The 27,996-nt window shown below is 40.2% G+C and overlaps 2 protein-coding genes across 3 annotated transcripts in view; one reads left to right on the forward strand and one right to left on the reverse strand.

Moving 5' to 3' along the window:
* On the reverse strand, positions 1-26,125 carry mindy3 (MINDY lysine 48 deubiquitinase 3). Its single transcript, XM_085422831.1, has 16 exons — positions 25,970-26,125; positions 25,155-25,482; positions 24,765-24,844; positions 22,054-22,114; positions 21,746-21,952; positions 21,496-21,547; positions 20,703-20,817; positions 20,481-20,554; positions 20,322-20,401; positions 20,001-20,071; positions 17,678-17,758; positions 9,164-9,236; positions 5,630-5,702; positions 3,687-3,774; positions 2,653-2,724; positions 1-906 (listed from the first exon to the last, which is right to left on the reverse strand). Exons 2-16 carry the CDS (start codon positions 25,243-25,245, stop codon positions 757-759), a joined length of 1,368 nt encoding a protein of 455 aa, XP_085278957.1. The 5' UTR covers positions 25,246-25,482; positions 25,970-26,125; the 3' UTR covers positions 1-756.
* A 307-nt stretch (positions 26,126-26,432) lies between these two features.
* The window catches only part of LOC146659016 (uncharacterized), a 32,291-nt gene continuing 30,727 nt past the window's right edge, over positions 26,433-27,996 (forward strand). The window contains exons 1-4 of one of the 2 annotated variants that reach the window (XM_085422829.1): positions 26,433-26,646; positions 26,791-26,903; positions 27,024-27,170; positions 27,284-27,442. In XM_085422829.1, coding sequence (XP_085278955.1) covers positions 26,457-26,646; positions 26,791-26,903; positions 27,024-27,170; positions 27,284-27,442 — 609 coding nt within the window. In that variant the 5' untranslated portion in view covers positions 26,433-26,456. The remainder of the gene's footprint in view (positions 26,647-26,790; positions 26,904-27,023; positions 27,171-27,283; positions 27,443-27,996) is intronic. The other variant, XM_085422830.1, reaches the window with a different exon arrangement.

Genomic DNA, 27,996 nt, shown 5'->3' on the forward strand with positions numbered 1-27,996 from the left:
TCAACAAAAAAAAAGGTGTTTATTTCACAATTTTTGAGTGTTGGTAATAAATACATGAGCACATGTCCAACATCCAAGTGTAGTGCATGAAGCACTCACACAGAGCACCTAAACCAGCTCCGTCTTGGTTAAAACACGGAAAACCTCCTGTCATATCTCTGCGTCCGGGTTGGTCCCTTTTACGCTGTAAACTCTAAGCAGTCCGTCTCTGTGTTCTCTTATGTGGAAGGCTTTGGTAGGTTTTCCCTTGAACAGTCCTATAGCTGGGTTAACAGTAGTGTTTCACAGTCGACTGGCTCTACATGCGATTCAGCATTTGATTTGATGACATGCTCCAGTCGAATCAAACTAGTATGCTAACGGTTTACTACCAAGCTGTAGCACAGGTGTCGGCACAGAGCAGACCTGTAAAAATAAACAGTCACTCTTTTTGTTTTAAATAATCACATCATAAACATCTTCAGTGTCAGTTACAAGCACTGGTGTACAGACAATAGCATGAAGTGTAGAGGTGAGTTTGTGTGGAATGTGAGAATGACAGAGTGGATCTCTGGCTTTAATGTTTAGTCCATGAACATGTATCGCTTGAGTGCATTTGTGTCTTTTTTTGTTTTCCTTGTTCTCATTTATCTGTGTTGCATGTGTTTCAGTTTTGTAGCCTGCCGACCTTTTTGGGGTCATTGTGCAGAGAGGCGTGCTGTGACACAGTAGTGGTCCATCTGCATACACAGGACCACGCTGCTTGTTGTGTCAGTGCTAGTTTAATGACGGAGAGCGATCGGTAGTCCACAAGAGCTCGATGTATGGCCACTTGGTCTGTAGGCAGCGCTTCACTGGAGTGTCATCCGTCCGCACCATGGGGTCCTCAAAACCAAGCACCAAAGCAGTCCCCTCCACGTACTCGACCTGAGAGTGCACATAAATGCAGGTTAATACACAGCAAATATCCTCCCCCCAACATCTCTTGAATGACCAATTAACCTAACCTCATGCATGTCTTTGGGCTGAGGGAAGAAGCCAAAGTACTTGGAGAGAGCCCATACAGACATGGAAAATATGCAATCTCTACACAGAAAAGGCCCCTGTTGGGATTTGAACCAAAGACGTTCTTGTTGTGAGACGATGGCGCTAACCGCCCTAAATGCAAATCAGTGTACTTCAATTCTGACTGTTCCTCTGAGGGTGTCAGCAGAAGGGATGCAAGTACACAGCAGTCTTACACAGAGACACAGGCACACAGTCAGCAGGCCTGTTATTCCCATTTGGAGCTATCCGGTTGTTCAGTGATGACGCGACGAATCCTACTTCCGGGTCTAAAGTAGTCTGCGTTTAATATGGCTTTTGTGTTGTTAACATGTTTAATGTTTTGTATTTTCTTCTATTTAATCTCAAAAAGCTCCTAAAACAGTCAGTGATCACTGTTGACCTCCCTCGGCTTTTATTACCACTAATCATTTATTTAAGCTCAGTTTTTAAAACCTTAGGATGTAACTACAGCCCAGCCCGTGCAGCAGTATATGAATGACTAACCTCGTATTGTGGATGGATTATCTCAGTTGTTCTCCTGGCTGAAGTTTGGTCCTTTTACAGCATCCTGCCATGCGATTACATTTGTTCCTGACCACCGAGAACACTCACGGTAACTTTTATCGAGTGGAAAAAAAGTTAGCTTGTTTATATTATGCTAACATAGCTGTGTCGCAAGCACGTAGCACATCATTATATACCAGCTAGCCAAACTTCAGTAACCCTACAAACGTCACTGCTATTTAGTTTTCTGTCTTCATTTATGCTGGAAGTGATAACAGAGCTGTACGTTTTAATTTGTTTCCAAAACCCCGCAGTCAGGACATGCTATATTGTATTTGGATAGAAGCTAGCGAGCTAACTTCCTGCTAACTTCTAACTCCGTTAAATGTCATAAATTCAGTTTTCATGGATGCCTGGATGTTAAACTCAATTGTTACACCCGGTAGAGCAGAACGCTGATCATTTTATTAAAGATGAAAGACTTTAGACAGTTTTTCAACTCTCAGTAATGCCATAGTGATTGTTTGATATATGGACCTGCAGCAGAGTTTAGACCCAGACACGGCTAGTGACGTCAGACTGAACAATCGGATAGGAATGGAAATGCCATCACAACCTGCCTCTTATGTGAGTAGGTGTGCACTTTTGTGTGGGCACACATGGTGCCATTCCTACAATTTCAGGTAGCGGTATGGGAAAAAAATTAGCAATTTTACACACCAGGAAACGTGACAGATGAAGAAACTGATATTTTTGACTGCCAGGTTTGTGCAAAGCCACCAATGGCATCTGCTGATAATCATCCATCAAACTAATCCTGCTTAACAAGCCTGTGTTTGACCATTTATCACAGAAAGCCTGCTGACAGTGGCCTTCGTGTTGAAATGGCTCAGAGAAACGCGAGGCTAAGCCAGGGTTTTCTTTGGATGGACGGACAGACTATTAGGCTCGCAACAGCTACTGTTTATTTTGGAGTGGCCGGCTGCCACCAGCTGTGTGTATGTGTGCGCATGTATGTATGAATGATGACGGGAAAAGGAGCGGAGGTAATTGGGAGAGAGACAGAGAATATGAAAAGGGAACCAGTGCCATTAGTTACCGTGAAAACCCTGAGTGTCTTACCCTCTCTTTGTGGTTTGACTGTTTAAGACCATTGTAGTGGTAGACGGGAAATGAGTCTGGGATTCCTGAATCCTGAAAAACAGGCACAGAGTGAACGGGGTGAAAAACATGCTGTGTTGTTGAAGACTCTCTGAGCAATCTTTTCTCACTGAGATGGAGGCAGAGACCCACAGAGGCAGAACCTTTGCCAGCTGAAAAGCAAAAGTCAAACTGTCACATCTCTGGCTGCAACCGAAGCTTAATGTTAAATCCCAGGCGTTAAACAGAAATGCGTGCGTAACTCCAAATTACCACAAAACAGCCTACGCTACAAAAAAAATGATCAAAACAATGAAAGTGAGCCAAAACACTTCCAATGACTTTTCTTGAAGGTGCAGAAAGCTAATTGGGTGTGTTTTTTGAGAGCGTGTCCAGCTTCTCGTGTTTATATGGTATATATGAAACTCTAACCCTCGCCCCAATCCCACGTGTGTCTGCATGTGTGTGTGTGTGTGTGTCCAGTTGGCTAATGGTAGTATAATTTTTTTGCGGCTCGGGGCCATTCTTCTGGCGAGTCCCTAAAGCCCTGATCACTTTAACACAGTTCCCCTCCATCTCCCCCACCTCCCCGTCTTCCTCATTCGCCCGGCCTCATAAAAGCATCTTACTGCTCTTTCTTAAAACTTCTCGGCAAGCAGCATCATATGATGGTGAGCACACACAGGCACACATGCATTTCACATGAGACACCACAGGAATGTTATTGGCATAATGCTAAAGCAGCACTCCACATATTCTTTGAAAACAGACCTAAGTGTCACCCATATGTGTTTGGGCACAAGGCCTCCTCCATATGTTTTAACTGTGATATGGATTGTATAACGGATGGAAGGCATTTATCATGCAGGGGCTGTATTGTAGAAGCTGTAGTTGACCTCCATCTTCATGCACACACACACACACACACACACACACACACACACACACACACACACACACACACACACACACACACACACACACACACACACACACACACACACACACACACATACCTGATCAGGGAAAAACTCCAACAGGAATGGGCCCAGAAGAATTATGCCCAAGTTCTCTGGATCCAGCTTACTCTTAACCAGAGTCACACTGAGAAGGAGAAGAGATTAAAAAAAAAGGGGGAGTAAACATACAGTGAGCAGACGAAAACAGACTTACAGACAAAAACAGACCAAAAACAAAACCCAGCATAAAATGCCCCAACAAAACAGATAAAAACAAGTTTCAGGAGAAAGGAACTATCAGCACAAAGGAAACAAGATTTGTGTATGAAAGTTGATCCAAATTTACAATCACCTCATCACTCAGTGTGGATTCATGATGCATGTTTTGGGAAAGCGCGTGCATATTTTCGTGAATACTGTGGTACAACTAAATATACCTCTGTCCAGACATTCCAATGTGTTAGATCAGTGTTATTATTATTCCACTGTGATAGAAAAAAAAATCTGATCAGATTGCCCTTTTAAGGCAGTGAGGAGAAAAGTGAGGAGTATACGCAGACACAGAAGGAAAAGAACGATTATTTCTTCATCTGCCGATTTGTTACCAACTGTACATGCAGCAGGAGCACGCAGAGTAAGACTCAGTGTCACTGAGCAACCCTCTGAAATACTAACAGCTTCTAGCTGACCTTCTGCACCTTTTGTATGGAGGAAAGAAAAACACGATGAGAGGAATCAATAAAAAGAAATAAAAATCCCACTATGAAAAAGTTGTGTTGATGGGGCTCAGCAGGGTCAGTTGTTTTTGGTGGGTTATATCAGTAAATGCTGCATGACTTACATCACTTAAAAACTGACTGGACTTTGAGATTAATCTGCACACACTGAGTATGCCACATTAATTTCTTCTCAGATCATGTTTGTTTGTTTAGGAATTGCACAAAGACAGTAGATTAGCAAGATTGGTAATATTTGATTAAGATTACACCTAAATATCAAAATGTAGACTACTTGAATTGTTCGTCAGTGAATTTCTTGCACTGGATATGCTGGATTTGCTCAAAACATAGTAAGGGTGCAACAATGCCATCTAAGTGCTTGTAGATCGCAATAAGGAGACTCGTTTATATTCTTCTCACCCTATAATAACATTTCACCTCACTTTTTGGTTCCCATTATGCATCACAGCTGATTACTTAATTTCCAGACATACAGAAAGTGAATCCACATGGAATCCACATGTTCACCAAAACAGTCTATAAGTACATTTCTATTAGTACTTATAGAATCAAAATCAAATTATATAGAAATGTATCCATGTGTTTAAAATCTCAAGAAATAATAATTTGCCAAACATAACAAAAGTCTTAGAGCTGCTGACTGTCAAAGGTCACAGGATAGATGGAAACAAAAAACTTTCACTGCTCTCAATGACGATGTTTACTTCCTAAAGTCTCGATACTGCTATTAAATACTGATGTAATCAAGATGCTATTTTTAACATAGGAATCCCGGTGAGATCTTGTAGTGTGGTAAGGAATGAGACTCTCCTGTTAGCACTGGGAGTCTCCCGTCAGTTTGCTGTGTTTTGTTGTGATGTATCGGCCATCTGGGGGTCTGTAGACCAGATTATTGGTCCGGTTACTTGGCAAGTCCAGTAACTACAGCATTAAGGCTTACTGTTCCTCAGAGGAGAACGTGCTTCTGTTTGAAGCGGCACTTTAAAGTGTTTCCTCGATCTCTCAGTCTTTCTTCCTGCAGTTAACGATCTCCCCGTAAGCCTCAATTTCTGTCTCTTTCTTCCCCAGCCTTTATAGCGGGCTCTCTCTGGTCTTGCTTTATAGCAGCCTGGTAGTGAAACATGAGCAAGGAGGTGCTGACCTGGCCTGCCAGTGACTTTGGAGGTAGAATCTAAGAAGCTCTACAGGTGCCACATGGAGACGGACACACACACAAACATGCACACACAAACATAAAGCGTTGAACATGCAAGCACTTACTATTCAGGCTCTGAGACAAGGTCAAGAGCTTTCATCACATCCTCCAGCAGAGACTCTGGGATGAAACCATTATCTACAGAGAGGGAGCGAGAGAAAGAGACATAAAGAAAGGGTGCTGACTTTAGACAAAACATAAGATACAAACTTGAATTAAAAAACAAGGCAAAGCCTTCACCTACACACATGTGGCATAAGAACTATTTACATCACAAGCCTGGGCAATGAACTCATCTGACACACATTTCACACAGACACCTTGTCTTTTCTCTCTGACCTACATTCCTTAAGCGTGATGATCGCTTTACCTGAGAGGAGAAGCTTTAAACACTAACATGTGTTTCTGTCCGCTGCTGTCTGGCCGTGCAGTTTTATGTCATTTAAACATCAGCATGTGAGCCTGTGCGGTCTCGTGTTTAGATATACACATAAACCCCAAATGCGATCGAAAGAACACTAACTGACAAGTGTGCTGCTAGTTCGCTCTCAAAAACTCAATCTCGTTCTACCAAGACGGAGAGATATTTTCTTAGAGTGGCAGCTGATGGTGTGACAGCAAGCAGAGGGCAGACAGCAGGGACAATGGCAAACAAATGTTTTTTTAAAAAAAAGTGCAGTGGGTTACTGAGTTTGTAGTTCTTGTGAATCACTGTCGTGCGTGTGAATGTTTCTGGCGCCATTTTTCCACAACACAAGGGGCTGTGTTGACCGTACATGCGACACAGACAGATTTATGGCCCTGTTACGCAGCACTCATCTGTACAGTGCATTCTTCCTTCATGTGTGTATACGTATCCCTATAAGATTGTGGGTCCAACTACTGGAGCCCACGCATGTGTTTGTTTGAACAAGTGTTTGGGAGAAAAGACCATATGGCATGCAGAATGTCCTGGCAGATGATAGCAGAAGCGGATTTGACAACAAGCAAAGTGGTATTCTGTGCAACAGGAAGAGACAAATGAAGAACAAGGAAAGTGCAGACGATGGTTGTGTTTACATATTTGTTGTAAAAGCTGTTGGAGCCTGCAAGCTTGTTGTCAGCTGGTAGGATTTAATCATGCGGTAACATCACATCACACCACATTAAAGCTGCGCTATATCATATCCTCAACGTAAAAACGTGATATAAGCAAATGTAATTTGGAGATATAATTTCAGCAGCCAGCCACGTGTCAACATCCTATGACAATTGACCTGAAAAGGGAGCTACTTCAACAACCTCCAACAAAAGCACAATGCTTTGAAAAATATGCACGACAAGTGTTCCTGCCAAAAGCTAGAAACAACACTCGCTTCACCATTTGAGGCAAAAAACACTGTTGAGAACAACCAGGCTACAAAAGAGGAGACACTAGCAGCTGGTGATGCGAGACCCAGATGTAAACAAATGACTCCACCGAGCTTTGCTGGAGCACTCATTAGCTGCACGCCATATGACAGGAAGAGCAAACGGTGGATGGAAATTACTGATGCGGTCAGATCGTGGAAAAGCAGCGTTTTAAGCAGCTGGTTAAAATCCCTCAATCCAAGATTCAGGAGTCAGTATCCCAGGTAGAAAATATTTTTATGTGACCACCTTGCACAGCTCTTGAAGTGTTACACAGAAAAGTTTTGTTATTGTTAAGTGTTAATCAGTTATTATGTACTTTCCATTTAGAGTTTCCAGGTAAAATACTACCAAGGCTATTTTTGGGCTTATATATAATTTACGCTGTTATAACACCACTGCACTATAGCGCTGGCACCTTCAAAATCAGAAAGCGTGTCATCAATGACAGTTATTAATTGTTAAAAAAATAAAAATAAATAAATGCTGCTGCCTGCAAGTACGGATAGTACTTTTGTTTTCCTAGATCGTCATAAATATCTGGATATCATTTAGAGATACCCGCCCCTATACAAAATACAGAAAGACCTCGGCACATATCGTGAATAATGCAGCTTACAGCAATGAAGAACAGCACAGTTCCTTTGAAAATAGGAAAACATAAATATGTGTTATAACTGGTTCCCAGCTGCACACTTTAATAATAAAATAGTTCATGCTCACGTCCTGTGTACGACTCCTGACATCTCTTTACTGCTCACTTCACTCTCTTGTATTCAAGCAGGAGGAAAAACACTGCACGGCAGATGTTAACACTAAATGTTTCATTGCATGTTTCTATTCTCTGAGTGAACATAAATATCTAACAATATAATCCTGAAGCTGCGTGAATGAAAATTACACACAACATTTTCATTTCTACTGACATGACAACCTGCTGCCTCTGCTGTCATTGTCCCACTCTCTCTGTGTCTTTCCTGTGGTCTTTTTACACAGTGACTTGGAAGTGACAAGAAAGGTTTAAGAAAATGAGGAAGAGAGGGGGAAGAAGCAGGATGGTTGACTCAGCTGTTAGCTGAGCTGATCTCACTAACCTAAACAACAACAATGAAGATCAGAGGAGGGACAGGGACCCTTGTTCTCTTTGCAGAAGAAAATAATGGTGATGAGAACAACAAAGAAAAGAGGTTATGACTGCATCTGCAAGCAGGGAGAAGGAAGGAAAAGACAGTTGGGCCAGGATGTCTTTTTCTCAGTTTGTGTGTGTAGCTGTGTTAGTGAAAGTTCGGAATAACTAAAGTACATCCGTGTGCCAGGTTACATATAACTGGTGTATTAATAAGCAAATAAAGTAAAGTGCTCAATCAAAACCTGTGCACAGCTGGTGACAGACAGAAGGTGAATAACATGTGGACTGTATATGAATCAAACTGAGGCAAGCCAATCAATACTTAGTGTATTACTGGATCAATACTGGATAACAGCCTCAGTGCTGGTTCAGGTGTTCAGGGCAGGGAGCCGACCTCTTAAATTCAAGTCTGTGTTATTCTAAGTTTAGTATGTCAGCCATCAGCAGCAGTGCGCCCATAAACTCTTACATTTTGCAAACAGAACTTATATAGCATGGAGAGAGCTAACAACAAAGGGTGAGTGGCCTGGATGCATTTCACTTTTACTGCTAGAACAAATTCTGTTAGTGGTTTTTTTTTTGCACTGTAGTCTTTGATGGTGAAATCCTTCTTGGTTTCTCTCCTCCAGTTATTTTAGTTTTTTTTTAAATTATTTATTTTATTTGGTCAAGTTTAGACTTTTGCTGCAAAGCTTTTTAAACTTCACCCATGCCTGGTCTGCGGATAGTGAAATAGACACATTCACAGACTTGGTGAAGCAGGGAGCAGAGGAAGAAACTATTGCAAACATAGTTGAAAGTCTCTTGTGTTTTATCAAACTGCTCTCAAATGAAATAAGTGCAAGTAAATTAGGCATTAAAAAACATTGAAAAGTTTAAAAAAAAAATGCCCATTTTACTTTTTTTCCTTGGCCTTGTTCCTTAAGTAAAGCCTGATGCTGCCTTACATATAGAAGAGTCATGCAGAGTCTCTTCTTCTCCTTCTGTAGTGAGGACTACTAATTTAAAACTGGTATCAGTCAAAGCTTAAACAGAGCTATCAGTAGTACATCTTAAATGCAAACACTTGATTTTCCGTTACCTTCAGGATCAAATGACTGGAAAACCCTCCTTGCCTGTTCTGATGGAGACTCTGGACCAACCAGTGACATCTCCTATTTGGAGACAGTAGGGACAAAGAGACAAGACATTAAAGACAAGAGCAAGTAAAAAACACGTGTGCACTAGAACGTGAAGAGGTTTAACCCTAAAGTGACCACACACACATCCAATATTTGTATGCAGAGTGAGGAGAGAGAAGGAGAAGAGTTAGGTCATATTTCTGTCATTTCAGATGATCGTCTATATATCGCTATCTTTTTCTTTATCTATATCTCTACTAAGAGCAGATTTCAATTGGTCCTGCCCAAGTTGAGCAATACTAATGCACCAAACCCACTCTATATTCTAAACATGCAGCCAATACAGAGCACCACTCATAGCAGTAGGTTTGTGATTCACTGTTGGTACATTAAGCATGTATGTGTGGAACCTAAGGGGCCTGTGCAATCACCAGAGTTCATTGGGTTATTAACTGATTTGCTGATAAAGTTAGATGGCTTGTTTTCACTCCAAACACAGTGTCAGGAAATCAAGTCTTAAATATCTAGCTTGTGATTTATGACGAGCTCTGCAATGTTTGTATGTTGGTAAAGTTTGGAGAGAGCAACGCTGACAGGCGCAGCAGATGTGAAGAGTTGTGTTTATCCAACTATAAGTGGTTGATACATCGTACAGCATGCTTATGCAAAGCCTTCATTACTCTTTCTATACTGAGGAAATTGGGAATAAAAAAATAAAACCAAAAAAAACCCCCACAACTTATCAGACTGTTAGACTCTGAAATTCTTCCTCCCACTGCATTCCATTTCCTGACTTTGTAATTGACATTTTGTCTTACTTCCCAAAACTAAAAATATGAAAGCATGAACTAAAATCTTCAGGGGTGATAAAGGTTTAGACCCCTTTTTTTGCACACAACTGAGTTCCAATAGTAAAATCAGGAAAGTATTTTGACCCACAAGGAGGACATGACCGCAAGGTTTTTTACCCATTTGGAGTATAAACAATTTTGCCTCTGGACGCTGTTGGATGATGTGTTTGAAAATCAAGTTTGTTTAAAACATACCAAACCCTTAATACAGCACTTTAACCCCAGAGGCCTGCGATAGATCTTGTTGGACACTCCCCCCCAAAATGAAAAGAAACGTCCTGACTTATCTTATCTTGCATTTAGGTATTATTTGATATTTTCAAACTTGGTGTCAGATCTTGTCAAGATTATACAGGTTTTAGAGTCGAATAACCAAAGTGTCTGATAAGCAACACTGAAAGCAATCAGTGATAAGGAGAGCGAAGGTAAATGTTAAAGTGCCCTATAAATATTTTTCATGTGTAAACACTAAAAAGAGTTTAAGAAAAAAAAAAAAGCTCACGGGAGATGGAGGGAATATTTTTAAGAGAAGAGAAGGTAAAGATGAAATACTTGTTCAAAACGTGAAGACAAGAGTCGGAGGGTTCTCACTGTTCTTCTTTACAAGACTGTACTTATGACAATGAATCACTGGACAAACACATAATGTTTTGGGAGAGCAAATGAACCCTCCACATCTCCTTTAGCCAGCCTTTATTAAAGCTTGAGCCTCTGATCCACACAAGCTGCTTGGGTTTCATGGTCCACTTATTACTGTATTCGGGGCTTATTTAAGGAGAGAGGAGGCTTTTTTTTTTTTGGGGGGGGGGGGGGGGGGGGGGGGGGGGGTTAGGGAGACACGTCCAAGAAGAGATGACTCCCAGCTGCAGGCTCTTCAGATGCAAAGAAAAACAGTCACACCAGCAAACGTACGCTCACACACTTTTCTGTGACAGAGTACAGCAGAGGCCTGATGTGTTAACATTACAGGCTCCATAAATCTGACAGAAGATTTTTCATTAGTTAGATGCGTCTATGCTTCACTTCCAAGATTGAACAATTCCCAGGGGAATCAAGTGCTGAAAAAAGTTCAGAAGGAGTTGAACAAACGTCCGTATCATGAAACATGAACTGTTTTGATAAAATGTAATTAAACCTTCTACCCCAACTGAGAAAATAATCCTCATTTGAAAGACACGGGGCTTAATTAATTTAAGGCTACATATAGAGGTCGAATAAGCCTCGTGAACTGAGAGTCCGTTTGCAATGTTCACCTGATAATCTAACATTTACAGATTGCGTTCCAACGAAGACACAAACACTACTAAGTGGTCATCAACACACTAAACAAAACATATCATTATGGCCGACCATTACACACAGACTCACACCAATATGAGCACAAGAAAGGGACTAATAAAGACAATGACTCATGTGAGCGTCAAGACCATGCACAGGCACATAAAATGACAGCAAAGCCTACATGACTGTGTGTGCAATGATAGGTCTGCTTGGCCATCTTTGATCTGTGTTTTATTAGAGGCCTGGGGAAGACGCTGCTGAGTTGGAAAACATGTCATGGAGCTAACAAACTCTGCAGGGAAGTGTGTGCATGTATGTTGTGTGCCTCACAATTTCATTCCACTCAAACTAATTGAGTAACAGTTCATGTCAGTGTGTATGTGCGAGCGTCTATGCAAGAGGTAGTGTCAGTGCAACAAATAAATTGCATCCTGTGATGAAATTCATTTGGTACAATGCTAATGCAGAGAACCAGTGCAATGATACACTGCAGCACCAAAGCCAGGTCTGAGATGCAAACGCTGTTTGTGAAGGAGCACATTCCAATCTCTGCAGTGCAACCTTTTCTGTGCAAACCCGTGACCTCAGCAAGGGAGCGAAAACAAGCTTCTCTAAAGGAACAAAGCAGGAACTACAGTCATGCAATCACAAGGACTTAAATATACAATGTAATGTAGAACATTTGCTCCAAGTAAAACTGGAATACATTTACGGTCCTTGCCAAAAAATTTTAAGAGACCGGAAAGAGGATCCGAGTAAGAATTCAGGAATGTGCGTTTGTCTTTTAATCAACCGTCCTTTTCAGCAAATGTCTTTTTATTAGATCAAGAACATTGTTAGACAAAACAAATTACAGATAGGAAATAAAATTTGTAATTATGCGTATTTTAGGTAATTAACTCATGTTACACAGAGTTAAGATCACAGACCTACTTGTGCAGTAGCTATTAAGATGATGATAGACGAATACTAATTATTTAGGTTTACTTGCAACCTTCGATTTCATGTAACAGGTGATGATGTTCTTATTCTTTTCAGATGAAAATACTAATTTCTTTTTAAAAAGTCATGAAAGCAAACACATACAGCAAGAAAAACCCTAAGAACAAACATTAAACTGGATGAAGGAGTGTTTTGTGTACTATTGTTATCTGATGAGCACAACCCAATTTTAGGAAGTAATGCCTGTTGGATTTTGCGATTGCCACCTCCGTACCCAATGCCGTAAGAGTACAAGAAATGAGTGAATATCTAATGAGATCAACCATAAACAATCTAATTTTGTATTTTATCAACACAGTTAAAAACAAACAAACATTATTTTTCCTCCCTAGCTTAAGAACAGCAGCTCAAGATTTACTGCAACATGTTAGATAAAGTACAATGCTCGGCTGATCTTTATTATTTGTGTTATGTTCAAGAAATGTTTGCTGACTACTGTCTTCAACGTCACCTCTATCCATCTGCTTTCATGCTGCACTGTGCTCACCAGGCTGAGAGGCTCTCTTAGGTTGACGTCTCATGTCCTTCCTTCTTCCCCTTTCATTCTTTCTCCCTGCCCAGCTCGCCCCCCCTCACTTACCCTTTTCTGTGCTAAATAGGTACTCCAGTTTTGGAGTATTTCCTCCCCTCCCTCCCTTAACTTTTGTTCCATTTTCTTTCCACCTTTCAGCCTTTATCTCCACATGCATGTAGCTACTTCAGGTAAGACAGGTAGACATAGCACTTTACTAGAATTACTCTCTTTCTCACCGGTCCATCCAAAGAGCTATTGTGTTGCTGAGAGGCTTTGAGTGGCCATAGAGTGCGTCTGTAGAGATCAGTTTCAAAACAACAAAGCAGAGGTCTTGGGCAGTGTCTCCCATCTTGTTCCTAGCAGGTAATGACAGACTCACTACATGACAGGCTGAGAAGAGAGTCTGTGAGTGAGGGCTTGTTATGTAGACTGTATGTGCCCCTTTAGTTCATCTTAACTAGCCTGTGTGATCACAAGTACAGAAAAGAACAGAAGCTCCGTGTCTCTCTTGCTACATAATGAGTGAGTGCAGTTTCAGGTGTGACAAAGCAGGATAAGCAGTGATTTATGAAACTGTCTTAGATGGGCAAAAACGTGTCTCACCAGAAAAGAAAGGAGACACCAGAGAATAGTTATACAGTGTAATGATGCGTCTTATAACAAAGAGCAGCACCTGAGGGAAAAGGAAGAATAATGCACACATACAGTGACAAAGATAGACTTTTATCCTACTACAAAGACCTTTGGTCTGACCTGTCACAGATTATTAATGACTGTTAATGTACACCGCTTTGTTAGTTTGTGTTTGCGTGTGGCCCGCGCCCACTGATCATATGGAGACCAGAAATTAATCGTAGATGACCAAACAAATTTCATAAAGGCCCCGCAGATTATTTTCCTGTTGTTGTTTTAAATATTAATTCTTTAAGAACGCAATACATATGTCGTTTTGCAAACATGCACTGATTGAGTAATGATTTGCAATTTACTTTATTACATCAAACACACGAGTTGAAATAATATGTTACACATTACACTGAAGAATACTGTGAGCTGCAGACAAGATATTTGAAAAGGGATGGCAAATGCACCTTAAGTTTGGAATATTTTATGTTGAAGATTTAAGCCATATTCCAGTAGCAGTAAAACACCAATGAATTAAAGCTAACTGTGTCTGCACACAGCTTCTTCCTCCTTACCAGTCCCTGAAAGACATCCTCTGTCTTTGCAGACAGAAGCTGGAGTCTTATGGGACACAGAGCGCCATAGTGGCTGCTCGCTCTCCTAGTAAATCACTGACCCAGAGCACAACTACTGTACACACATGCACACACATAACTCCCCGGAGAAGCGCAGATACAGCCTGTGAACCTCATCACTCAGTGAGGGCAGAGTAAAGAGCGATGAGAAATGTCACAGGGGGGCTACCCCCACCTCCTTTCCTGAGTGACCACCACACTGCTCTTTAAAGTGCATCCTTCCTTTCTACTTCCTTTCCTCCTCTTTCCTTCCCATGAGGGATCAACAATCTGAAGAGACTGGCTAAGGTGCGCTGGGGAGTCCTTCACTTGGGCAATAGACCAAGCTTCAGCTACTTCAAAGAAAGAAGGAAAAGGAAGGATGGAAGAATCTTTTTTTGTTTTTTAAAAAACATACTATATGATACGTCTCATCTGTCACCCATCTCTCCACTTCTTTGCTTTCTGTCCTTTTTCCGGCATCTCAAAAAACTCTCGTCCAGAAACAGATCCCATTACATGCCATTATACACACTCAGACTCTCTCTCTTTCACATGCACACACACATTAATACAACTGAGAACAGAGTGCAGGAGGTATTGTGGGTACAGATCAAAATTGGCAGGATGGTCTTTGTGTAGGCAGATTAGATAACAAAACAAAACAAAACACTAATGGCATTAAGCCGATGGCCTGAAAGCCACAGTCACACTGACAACCACTCAGGGGAATACACACCCGTCCCCAGTGACAGAAAGAAGGAGCCACTGACACATCAGAGGCGGGGATCAGGTTTTCTGTTTTTGTGGCGATGGTTCTATATCGGAGCTAAAAGCTACATAACCAGGCACGTTTATTTTTGTACCATAAAGCCCAGAAAAGTATTCTCGAAACACAGATTCACTTCACAGTAGGACAAGGTCACACTGAATGAGGCCCCACATCTGCCTTCCTGACCTCAAGCTCAAAGTTGTAGAGCTCATTACTGTTGGCATAGTGTACAACTAGCCTATGTTCCTCAGTACATGTGCATACATGAATGAGTGTGTTCAAGTGTGTTTCCAGTGTCTAGAGGTACAAATACATCCAGATGAGAACATGGGAGTCATATTTCCTTCAAGAAGCCATCCACCTAAAGCAACACACACACACACACACACACAACTAATGCTAATCAGGATTAGGTTTCATGTGCTCTGGAATGTGTGTGTATATGCGAATATGTCACTAGTGCTGGGGGAATTGTAGAAATTGGTAAGTCATCTGTTCACGCATGACGACTTTAGGTCATAGCGGAGGCAAAATACAATCCACTCACATAGTGGGCATGAGATTATTCTCGTAACTGAGCTTTTAATCAATGATATATTAGCAGGGTAGCGTTATGATGGAGATGATTACTTGGGAATTTTTCCCCCCTTCTGGTGCAATTTTCACAACAGCAGAGATAATCGATTTGCTACAACTGAAACTTCCAGCTTTAATTCACAAGCTAAAGCAGCATATTAAATTACATGTTCACTAATGGAGAAGGCTTGAGTGTATAACTCAGATGCAAGTTGATACAAGTAAAAATGGGACAATAATTCATTCATACTCCCAAAAACCAAAGATTTCTTTTTCCTCCCCTCAGATTTCCAATAACTTGTTTGGCCACAATTAGAGCCCCTCTGGTATATCAGGACTGAATCAGTATAGTGTGTTACAGAACACAAATCTCCAGAGCGCCTCAACTTGTAAAGCAATCTCACACAGTGCTACAGTAATATACTAGTGCATCTCATCTTCCTCTTTACAATGTTCCATAGGTTCTCATTTGGGTTCAGGTCAGCTGATTTGGCTGGCCAATCACAGACAATAATAACATGATCAGCAGCATGGTAGCAGTTTTGGGACTGTGGCCAGGTGCTAAGTCCTGTTGGAAAAGGAAATTGACATCTCTATAAGATTTGTCAGCCAATGGAAGCATGAAGTGCTCTAAAAATCTCCCGGCAGTTGGCTGTGTTGACTTGGATGTGATAAAAAAAAAGAAAAGTAACAACTGTTAACATCAGCAAGTGACATATCCATCCTTGCCACTGTTCCTTCAGACTCCAGGACCTTGATTTTCAAATAAAAAGCAAAATGTACTTTCATCTAAAAAGAGAACTTTGAACCACTGTGGAATTTTTTCCAGTTTTATTTCTTTTTAAACCTGGTAAGACGTTTCTGATACTGTGTCTGAGCGGTTTAATATTAGGAATGTGACAGTTGCTGCTCCTTTCCAGAAGAGATCAACCTCAGTCAGCTCTTTGTGGAGCTCTCACCAGTTCTTGAATGGACTTTTCTCGACAAGGTTAGGATACACCTTTTCCTACCATACTTTTCCCTTGTAGTCGGCTTGCTTTGAAACGTGACTCTTAAAACAGCCAGCCTTTTCAGCAATGACCTTCTGTGCCTTACTGTCCTTAGAAGGGTGTTGATAATCGCCATCTGAACAGCTGTGAAGTAACCAGGCTTCTCTGAGAGAGAAGACTGGACAAGCTTTTATACTGCTTGATTGGCAATTTTCTCAAACTTAAAATATTCTAATAATCTGGGATACTGGACTTCAGATATCAGAGAGTTTTACATGCAATTAATATAGAATATAAGTCTATATTTTTTAACCAAACTACCAAAAATATATTTTCATAATATCCTAATTATTTGAGATACAAGAGTATGTGGGAGTGCATTGACATCTGGGATTATTAACATTAAAATAACTATTATTTCCCAAGTACTAACAAAACAGACACTGGATTAAATACTTAGACCAACATTCTTTGTGCTGTTTGGGGCAAAGTTTTATCTCACTATCTTGTTTTTAGTGTCATTCAGATTATTTTGGCATCTTGGCTCACAGTAAAAATCTCATACCAAACCACTGCCAATAATCAGTTGTGTTCCATTTGCTTACTTACTTACTGACATTTCCTGAAATGCAATGGAAAAATCGTACATGCACTGGGAGCTACTTCTGATTGTTGTTTCAGAGGCTTTAAAGCTCTCGTGACAACGCTGTATAAAAAAACTTGTGCCAGAAGAGAAAAATCTGTGATCCATACTGATGGATTTAACCTGACAGTGAAGGTGGTTAGAAGTGCAGACTCTTGCTGGAGCACAAACTCAGCAGTTTGCATGCTTGCAATACTTTAAAATAAACCACATATTGTTTAGTTGATCACAGATGGTTGATAAATTAAAACTTTGTGTGTTTGTGTTTGAGAAGTGAGAAGGAGCGAGAATGCAGACCATGTCTGTGTGCCAGTATTTGTTAAGTTCATCTTTGGGAACTGAGCATTTTTTCCCCCATACTTGTTAGGTGAAAAGCCAAGAAAGAGCACCGGCCATATATGACTATCTTCTGTACTCATTTTTCTCCCCCCCTCCCTCTCTGCCTCTGGTTTTCCCCCCACATTGATATCTGATCTGCACTATTTTAAAGCACCTTCCATATTCTGGTTTTTCTAACCTGCTGAGAACACTGGCTTATGTTACACATTGTATGTCTCTGTGTGTGAATTATATGCTACCTCTCCAATGGATGTGTGTATTGAACTTGCCTTGGTGAAAAATACAGAGAGGTGAGTTTCACTGCCAAGGATCCAAATAGGGAACTTTGGAGACTTGAGGAACGCCCCGACCTGCAACACACACACACACACACACACACACACACACACACACACACACACACACACACAAGGAATGCATAACCTGTGAGTGTCTATTTTAGTAAATTTCATCATGAATCAGTAATTGCTTGAAATGTAACATGCAGATTTTCCATTCAACATTAATATTTAAATAACAGCGGCATGTTATTTCTCTAAAACCCTCGACAATAATATGCATAATGAAATGCTGTAAAACCGCCATGAATAGCATATAAATGCGCTGCTTTGTAACGTCGATCTTAAGAGCTCTTTAGTTACATTGGCAACCATCTACTTGCCATTAACCTATTACAGCTGCTTACTCACTTTACCTGTTCACAGGCTCCATATCTCAACTTCAGCTATTTTTGGCTTGCTTATATTGATAAATGAGCATTCCTGTTTTTCAAGCCAGCTGAATTATTTTGTGGTACAAGCATTTTTATACGTTTTCGTTGTGATTGGTCAGCCTTTCAGTACACGTTTTCCAAAAATAACTGTTCCTTCCAAATATATTTTCCCCTGGGAGTACAAACTTTGGCCTATGGTTCACAGTTTGAAATGTCAGAATTACAACTAACAACAAGTGTTTGTGTCTTTATTTGTATTTGTAGTCCTCCTTTCAGTTTTCACAATGGGCGTCTTTATTTGCATTCAAGCTTTCTTGAACAAACACAAATCCTCTGAAAGCTCACAAATGACCACCACTGGACAATTTGTTTATACTTTTAAATTATGCTTCGTGAACCTACAGAAAAAAGTTGGCAAGCTGTGTAAAATGTAAATGAAAAAACTGAATGATTTGAATCCATTTCAACTCCATAGCTAATTGAAAACATCTTTAATGCTGGAACTGTAGAAAACTGTAGTGGTTTTTGAAAAACAGAATTGGGACAGCAGCTTTAAGAGACTGGAAAAGTTGGGCAATACTAGACAATCACTTTGTGGAGAATTTTATAACTGATTAGAAACTGGAAACAGTCAGGATGATGGCTGGATATAAAAAGAGCACCCCAGAGATGCTGAATCTTTCAGAAATAAAGATGTGGAAGGCATCATCATTTGTTGAGAGACCATATGGTCATAATGTTAAATAATTCAAGAGTGTTTCCAAACATAAACTACCAATGACTCGGGGCATTTCATCATCTACAGTTCGTACTACGGCCAAAAGATTCAGAGAATCTGGAAACATATCTGTACGCAAAGGACAAACCAGAAAACTAACATTTTTCTGATCACTATTATTATAAATGGACATAGACTATTGCTGGTAAACACAATTTGCAGCTGTATCCACAAATGCAAGTTAAAACTCAACTATGCAACCAGAGAAAAACAAACATCCTGACAAATCCACATTTAAAATTCCTTTTTGGAAATCTTGGACATTGTGTCTCTGAGGAACAAATGAAATGGACTGTCTGGCTTGTTATCAGCATGAATTCAAAATTCAGCATCTATGATGGTATGGCATTATGTGTTTGCATTGGTGCATAAAGTAAGGGCATCTCAACTTAATTCAAATGCATTTATAAAGCACAAAAAACTGAATAGATAAGAATGTGCTAAACATAGGAGCACAGGAGACACAATGGGCAAATCAGACACTCAAATGCCAATTAGTACAAATAAGCTTTGACTCAATGAAGGAACAGATTTGACTGTGAGGGGAATGCTGTTCCACAGTTTGGGGGAAACACAGTGAATGCATGACCTCTCCCAAGTTTAAATCTAGAGCGCAGGACAGTCAGAAGCATCCGATCGATTGAGCAGAGGGACCTGGAAGCAGCGCATTGATGTAAGAGGTTGGACATGTAATAATGAATCAGACCATGAAGGGCTTTGTAAACAAACAGAGCCTTGCACATCGGGCAAATAATCATTATTTCTTAGCAATATATGCAGGAATCAGTGCTACACTTGCTAACCACATAAAAATGTCAAATGCATTTTGAAGAAAGACCTCGCTTGCTTCACTAAGACAATCCTAAACCACAATTTGGACTCATTACAAAAGCATGGCTCTTTAGCGCCCCTGGAGGCCAATCTGTTGCAGAGCGGATATTTTTCAAAAGCCAATACAATTTCTAGGCTTCAAAATTTGATGTTCACGTAGTCAAATGACATGCAACTACATGTAAGTTTCATTTGATTTGAAAACGATGTTTTGTGACATTTTAGAGAGCTTCCAAGCTTTGTGAAAATGTAAGTGTATCTGTGTCTGTACCTTGCAGTAGCGTAGTGATTCCATCAGTGTGAGAAAACCAACACATGCCTGTTTATGAATTCCCTGTAGTTCTGCAAGACAAGAATGGGGAGAAAAATACAACAACAACAACAACAAAATAAGAATTCCAATGATGTCAAACTGGTATTCATTTTTAGTTTTGTGCAGTGGTGTGAGGTTTAAGAGTTATGACAGTCTGGTGACCAGAGTTTAAATCTTAGACCACAAATGACTTCTGCAACTCTCATATGTGTAGATGTTTCTTTTGTGCGGATTTGGTGTCTTTAAGCATCTCCGTGCAATGCTTAATTGAAGTCTTACTCATTCCAGAGCACTCCCTGTCTCCATCCCAGACATTAGAGACAGCATGACCAGTTATAAGAAGGTTCACCAGGCTTTGACTGCAAAAGAGGGGAAAAGACGCATCAAGAGGGTGAAAAAAAAGAAGAAAAAAAAAAGAAAGAAGATTTGCTTCACTACCTCCCATGGCCATGTACAGGATCTATGAGAGGCTCCATTGTGTCCTGGATCTCATTCCTTATATTTTCAATGCCCTGCACAAACAGAACCAAAAGAAATTAATGTATTTAATTTTTGGTTAAACTGATGAATGATGATGATTTAATGTAAAAAAATCAAGGTCTTAAAATTCAGTAGCAGTTTCATTCACATCATAATTATTTCAGTATTGCATTTCTTTACCTTAGTGAGGATGACAGAATAAAGGAAAAGCAAGACTCCACAGCACCCCCTCCAGGTGTGGTAGAGAGACAGCACCTCCTCTCTGAGATGGGCCACTGACATGACCGTCCGTTTGCTGCAGGAGGGAAACAAACACAAGAATGATGTATGAAACACATGTGCTGGGCTTCAGGAGGTGTCAATTTGACAAATGCACTAACTGAGTTTGTGATGCCCAGATGCCCTTTCACAACAGGGCAGGCATCAAATAAATGAGAGGTTGAAGAATAATCTGATCTTTTGTTTGGAGCCACTTCCCTCCTTTGTTCAACCTTGGAAAGTTTGGTAGTGAAGCTATTCGTCTTGGTTTGCGTGCACTTCCTCACAGTGAGTCAGCACTGCTTTTTGCTGACTACCGTCTCAACTGCCAGTGCGCTATTTGATGAAATTTCAATATTTGTCTGGCAAACACACCACTGCATTTATTTGGCTTGTGTTTGTGTGGCAGACGGTGTGAGAGAAAGGTAGTTCTTTTTTATTAGGCAATCAGTGAAAATGCTGAATCAGCAAATTGTGAGCAGTGAGTGAGTGAAAAAGGTAACACCGATGTGAAAGCCAATTCTTGCAGGCTTAGATTAATCTAGTTGAAATGTGCTGCTCTCTAGTACAGTAATGCATATTGACATCTGTCCCACATTGACTTACAAAGTCCAAATCCCTCCAGAATACCAACAGTAATTACTTAATATCAGGATTTTATGGGAATTAAAGAAGCTAATTGTTATATATGGACAGAACATTTACTGTCACTTACTGGAGAACACTGTGAAATTGCTCAAAGCCAAGCTCCTCAGCAGCCAAAGCAGCTAGGCACAATAAAACACACAGAAACCATAGTGTTAGAGCATGTCACATTAAAATACTGGATCAAGTGATTAGTCATTAAAAATTTCTATTTAACAATTAAATATTAAGACAAGTCTTCATTTAAACGTTAAAAATACTTCTGCAGTTTCATTTTCAACGTGCATCTTTTATGGAAATGTGACAGACGTAGGACTCACTGGGTTGCTGTTCCTGTGGTGGCTGACTGCTTGCTGGCTCTGGCATGTCCTGTGTTTGCGACTGTGCCTGTGTGATTGTTTGTGTGCTAGTGTGTGGGCTCTGTCCTTTGGCCCAGGTCACCAGGCAGAACCCCGTAGAGGTGCTGGAGCAGACAGACTCCAGGATTTCGCTTAGCGTCGAACAGAGTGCCATTTTCTGCTCCTCCTCTAACATACACAAACATAAAACGTGCTTTAAAAAAAAAAAAAAAAAAAAAAAAAAAAACCAGGCAATTCAGTGAATGAGTTTTTTTTTTTTAAGAAATTACCTGACATTTGTCTCCAGTTGGAACTCTCTCTGCTAAAGAGGACATTTTTTAGGAGGAAAGCCTGCAAAGAAACAAACTCTGTAACCAAATTTGCAAGAAATATTGCATGGTGCAATGTGCTTTATCTCTTAGACATTGTTTGTCCAAAATCAGCAATCACAGACTAACAGAAACTAATATTTACTTCATTTTATACAAGTAACCATTTGTATGGGGCAGTGTTGGGACTAACGCATTATTAAGTAACGCGTTACAGTAACTACGTTATTATTGTGGTAACGAGCACGGTAACTAGTTATTATGCCAAAACCAGGAACGTGTTACTTGTTACTGGGATTTAAATATGCTCGTTATTCGTTACTTCGTGTGGTGGCTATCGCGGAGCTTCCACAGATTCAATAACATTTGCAAGTGGTGAATGCCAGCAGGTGGATGGAGGAAAAGGGAGGCAAGAGGAGAGACCCGAAGCGGCCGCCGGTCCGAGTGTCAGGTGAACTGAACTTCAGGTAAGAAGTTATGACCTGCAGTCCATCTGGGTCAGATATAAACCAAGTTTAGGTGGAGTTTATTTTCGTTATGCTGACTTTTTCGTACTGCGTGCTAGCTAGCATGACAGAGTTTCTATACAGCTGGGTGGGTGCTATGTTACTGATGTTGAACTTTATTTTGTTCATAAGGTTAATTATTAGAGTTGCCAACCGTCCCGTAAAAAACAGAATCGTCTCGTATTCAGAGAAAATATTACGCGTTTCGTATTGAGGTGAAAAGGAACAGTTTGTCCCGTAATTCAGCTACAATGAAAAAGACACAAAGCTGGAGTTATTCTGTGTTTACGCTGCACAGCTGCCCCTTTTTCCTCTCATTCTCTCCTCTCCTGTTTCTACTTCAATCATAAAACTTATCAGTGATCAGCGTATCGGCTTTAGCGCAGGTGGCAGAGCAGGTCAGCCACTAATCAGAAGGTCGGTGGTTCGATCCCAGGCTGCTTCCTGGCTGCATGCCAAATATCCTTGGGCAAGATACTAACCCCATGTTTGCCTACTGGTGGTGAGGGCCCGGTGGCGCCAGATTAATTTCTAGTACAGCTGATGTTTGCTGGAGCCACAGCTGTAAAGCTGCTGGTCATGATGTCAGTTTGGTTATGTGGTGAGAGGGAAACATGAAGATGAAACCAGGAGACGTCCTTACTGAATCATCAGAGCTGAACAGGTGATGGAGAAACAGGTTTACCTTTTAGGTGACATGAATGAGTTGAAGGGAAGTTATGAACTGTTTCTGAGAGACAAACAACACCAGGATCCTTTTTTTACTTAGCTGACAGCTGGTAACTGTGCAGGGGCGGGTCTAGCAAAGTGTTGCCATGGGTCCATGTAGGGCATTAACGGGGAAAGGGGGGCACAAGGAAATACTTTTCTTTCTTATTCTCATTTAAAATGTCTAGCTTTTAAAAAAATAATTATCTGAGTTTTTACAACAAACGATTGATAGATTGATGCATATATATATACCATCAGAACAGTGTACATCACTGTCACAACAGCGTTTGTTTTCATTCAAAGGCTTTATGATTTTTCCTATAATGGTGGGCTAGTCATATTCCCCGGGACGATTTTTTTCTTGTCCCAGTCCAGCCCTGTATGCAGCTCATCTGCAGTCTGGTGTTACCTACATCTTCCTATTCCGAAGGCAGAATTTCCGAGTTCTGAGTACAATCGAAAGCACCACGACTGCAGTTTTTGTGTTGGATGTAAAAAGCAGGCTAGAATCATGCGGCGGTCAACGACGGTCCAGGCATGGGATTTCTCTCGTGGAAATGTGCACATTATTTTTTTCCTTTCTATTGGTAGGTGGCACAGTGCACTTGTGGCAAGTAAGCAAGCTAGAAGACTGGCAAACTTGCTGGGTATCCAGTTACGGAAGCAACACATTAACAAGAGAATTCTGAGTAAAACCAAAGTTACTTTCCCTAGTAACTAGTTACTCTGAAAGTAATGAGTAACTTGAAGTAACTGAGTTACTTTTGATAGAAGTAACTAGTAATGTAACTAAGTTACTAATTTAAAGTAACTTACCCAACACTGGTATGGGGTGGCCAGTTATACAAATTTTATTTTTGATCAAAACAAGATGGTCAAGATTAGATTTTTCACAATATTTGTCTCACTTTGTCTTCTTTTATAAATCCAGTGTACTTTTTTTCCTCATGATGGGATCTATTATACTTTTCCTTAATGGTGGATGTTTACATAAAACAAGGAATATGTTTCAAAATGTGAGGTCAGCATATGTGCATATAACGCCTCTTAGCTAAACACTCAGGTGCTCTAAAGTGAGCCACACATGTCTGGCTGTGAGTAGCCCTACCTACTGTTAAATAACACTCTGTGTTTTAAAACAGAAAATTGTGTTCAAGGGAGGGTAAAAGTGGCTAAAAATGTTTTATAGAATGTGGATAAACTGAAGAGCTACACTACAGCCCAGTGTAAGATAAAATACAATTATTTTAAACTATAAGTCAAACAAAGCTATTTTTGAGACGAAGACCACATCTCCTTTAAAGCAGAAAACCTTATTGTCATCACATAACAGTTGGGGCACATTTAGTTCAGTTTGCATTTATTATAATCTCAATTTTAACCAAAATAATTGCATACAGATATTTTATCATAAATGAGCAGGACAAATTGTCAGAAGGCTGAATACGATCTTACCTGGACAGGTGCAATTACAGCACAGGGCCCTCCTTCAAACTGCTCCAGTGCTGTGAGCTCACTTTCACTAAAAACAAATCCTGTGATAAACAGCAAAAAGATTTTGTGTCAATAACAACTTACAAAAACAAAACAAACAAATGGATATCCAGCTGAAGATCTGAGGGCCACAGACAAAATCAGGGCGTAAACCTCAACAGGCAGGTAAGTATTTATACTTTCATTTTCAGTATTTTACATTTTAACTTTGTTTCAGCTAGAATTTCAAACAAAATCACTGCTTCCTGTCTTTTGGTCTTAAAGTCTGGATACAGTGGATTATTGCTTCATACCCCTTTTGGGGGAAATTAGTTTAAACTCTTATCAACATACTGAGAAAAAGTATCATACCTTGGGCCCATCTGCGGAAAATGGAGACAGACACTCCACTGGAGGGTCTCCCCCAAACCAAATCCACCACATCTTTATTTAACTCTGACATGTTAGCTTTCAGTGTTGGATGATCCAAAGTCAGTCCCTCTTCAGTCCAACAGCCAGGTGGAGAAAAGATAGGTCTGTTTACGCCAACTTGCTTTTTCCTCTTGCTGCTGACAGTTTACTTTTCCGGGCAGGTCGAAACCTGTGGCATTGGCCACAAGCTGCCTGTACACGACAGCCTGACTACAAGTACTGACAGCACACTGGCGGGTAGGAATGACATCAACGTAACCACAGAAGCCTACCAAGTGATAGAAAAGACACCGTGCAGTTTATGAGAAAAACACATATTCATGTTTCGGTCTGTGGCGGAAAATGTCCATTAGGAATGGCAGATTACTTTCATATCCTCGATGAAGACCAACTAGTTTTTTACTTTGGTAAATGAATACTAATTTATACTTCCCGGGGTTATAAACCAGCTAAACATCTACCAGTTACTTAACGGCAATTTAAGAATCGTTTATTAAAAACTGATAACTAGATAACAATTTTCTTGTTTTTGGCGACGTTGTTACCTTGCAAGACATTTAAGAAAATAATGCACCAAATTTTGATCTTAAGAACCGAGTTAGTTTGGTAATGTCAACAGTTAGCATTAGCATCACTACTAGCAGCTAATTTTTCATTGCTTTGTCACTCATTTACTTTGCACATTAAAACGACGGCTAGAATCGTTACATGAACTCGTAGGTTTTCGTTAGCTTTATATTAGAGGCCTTAATTACCTTAATACACAGTCCGGTAATGGTATCCTGTATTGATGAAATTTTCTGGTAGCAATTTCACCGTCAACCGCGTCTCTGTCATTCGTTTATTTACAACGGAATTGTGTGGGGAAAAAGAGAAGAGCGTACAATTGACGTACTTGCCCATTGGTTGAAATCCAGAAAGTTCCAGATGCGTCAAGGGCTGCGGCGTCAGCGCGTCGCCTCAATAGTCTAGAGACTTGTCAATCATATTAAAGAACCCCGCCCATAAATGGAAAGTGGTTTAACCGAACTAAAGCTCTCCTTAGCAACTTGGAGAAAAAAAATATCATTATTAAAGTCTCGGAAATCTTCTCAATTAAATATTTTTTAAATAAACGGGCTCATACCAACAGGCATATAAAATATCCTCGTTCAGCGTTTCATTTTACCAGCTTTAGTCAGGACCTTTGCTTTTTTGGCCGCTACCCCTCTCCGTAGGAGCAATAGAGTCACCATCCGGCGCATGTGCACTGTATACTTTAAGCTAACTTTAACTTACTGTCCACGCGTGTTTAGAGTCTCACTTTGGGAAAAGTGGGGTTTGAGCCCAGGGATTTTAGAAATATACGACGCGTTTTTCTTCAGAATGGGTGGTCAAGCTAAGGGAAAAAAGAAAAATAAACCGAAGAGGAAAGATAACCGTCCAAACAGGGGTGAGTTCACTGGTTTATCATTTTATTTACTGTGTATAACGTCAAATTCGTACACACGTTTATAGAAAGGAAGAACTGTTATGTTTTGTTTTGAGTGCAGCTCTAATAAGAACTATTGTTACACGTGCACTTGTGACATCTCAGCAGATGAAGGATTTGTTGGTTTATCACCTCAAGAAAGGATGAAGGTAAGAATGCAAGAAAAAGCCAAGAAGAAGACAGCGGAGAAGTACTCAGTAGAGCAACTCCTACAGAAGGTAATGTTTACTACATATCCACAACAAAGGCAGGACCCAAATATGTCATTGCCTTAATATCCTTTTATTCTTTAAATTCTAATCAGCTACTGAGCTTTCCTTATGTACTGTGGTGTACAGACTGAAGAATGCATGGACAGTTTTGACTTTGAAATGGCCAGCCTTTTCTGTCGAAGAGCCCTGGATGTGGAGCCCACCAACCTGCAAGTTCTAGACATGCTGGGACACGTTTCCTCTGAATTAGGAGACACACAGAAAGCTAAAGAAATATCCTTTCTCGCTGCTTGTGTCCATAATTTTGTAATTTCACTACACTGCTGTGATAATTTCATTCTACTCTAATGCAGTGATTGTTGTGGCTTTCTTGACTCCCCTCTCACGTATTTCTACGTGCTGTGGAGCTTAGCCCAGATGTTGGCCACAGTAAGTACATGTACCTGGGACAAATCCACACAGGCCGGGAGGCTGTGGACTACTATACCAAAGGCATACAAGTCCTACTGAATACATTGGAGAAACAAGGAACAACAACAACAACAGTAAGTGATTACACATAGGACTACCCCTCTCTGTTTCTCTGGTTATGGAAAGTGAACTAGATGTCATGACTTTGTGTTCAAGGCTCCTGATTTTTTTTCATTTTCACAAGAGGGTGCTATTGGACAATGCATGTCTTAGTGACATGCATTGTTATGACAGATTTATGTCAAACCTATAAGCATCCTGTTGTTTAACTGTTACTGCAGACCTGTATTACTAATTTTAGATATTTACAAAACACTTTATCGACACTACAATGCACTAAAAACTATGAACTGTGAACTCAACTTTGAAACAAAACAAATTTTACACCGAAAATGTGAAAGAGTAAAATGGTAGTTTTGGAAATGGTCAGATGATGGTAGTTTTACAACTTCTGTCTTTTTTCCCCCTCAAATATAGTTATTTATTTAAAAAAGAAAATATTGCTCATTAAGCTTTTTGCAAAAGCAAAGATAAAATGTTTTCTCATTTAGAGGACATAATAATGTGCCATGCATTACAATGTTAACATTAAATTAGAACAAATGGAAGGAAAATAGAATAGAAGAAT

The sequence above is a fragment of the Rhamphochromis longiceps genome, linkage group LG11, assembly GCF_057381845.1.
Source record: "Rhamphochromis longiceps isolate RC_006_pf linkage group LG11, R_longiceps_female_GT1.1, whole genome shotgun sequence".
Taxonomy (NCBI): Eukaryota; Metazoa; Chordata; class Actinopteri; order Cichliformes; family Cichlidae; genus Rhamphochromis; species Rhamphochromis longiceps.

What these genes read in the sequence shown, in the direction of transcription:
- mindy3 (XM_085422831.1), bottom strand. Translation starts at nt 25,245, where the DNA reads ATGTCAGAGTTAAATAAAGATGTGGTGGATTTGGTTTGGGGGAGACCC. An exon ending in CTGTAATTGCACCTGTCCAG is followed by an intron (nt 22,115 to 24,764) that starts GTAAGATCGTAT and finishes GTTTCTTTGCAG; the next exon opens with GCTTTCCTCCTAAAAAATGT. An exon ending in CAGGGAGTGCTCTGGAATGA is followed by an intron (nt 20,072 to 20,321) that starts GTAAGACTTCAA and finishes CTTGTCTTGCAG; the next exon opens with AACTACAGGGAATTCATAAA.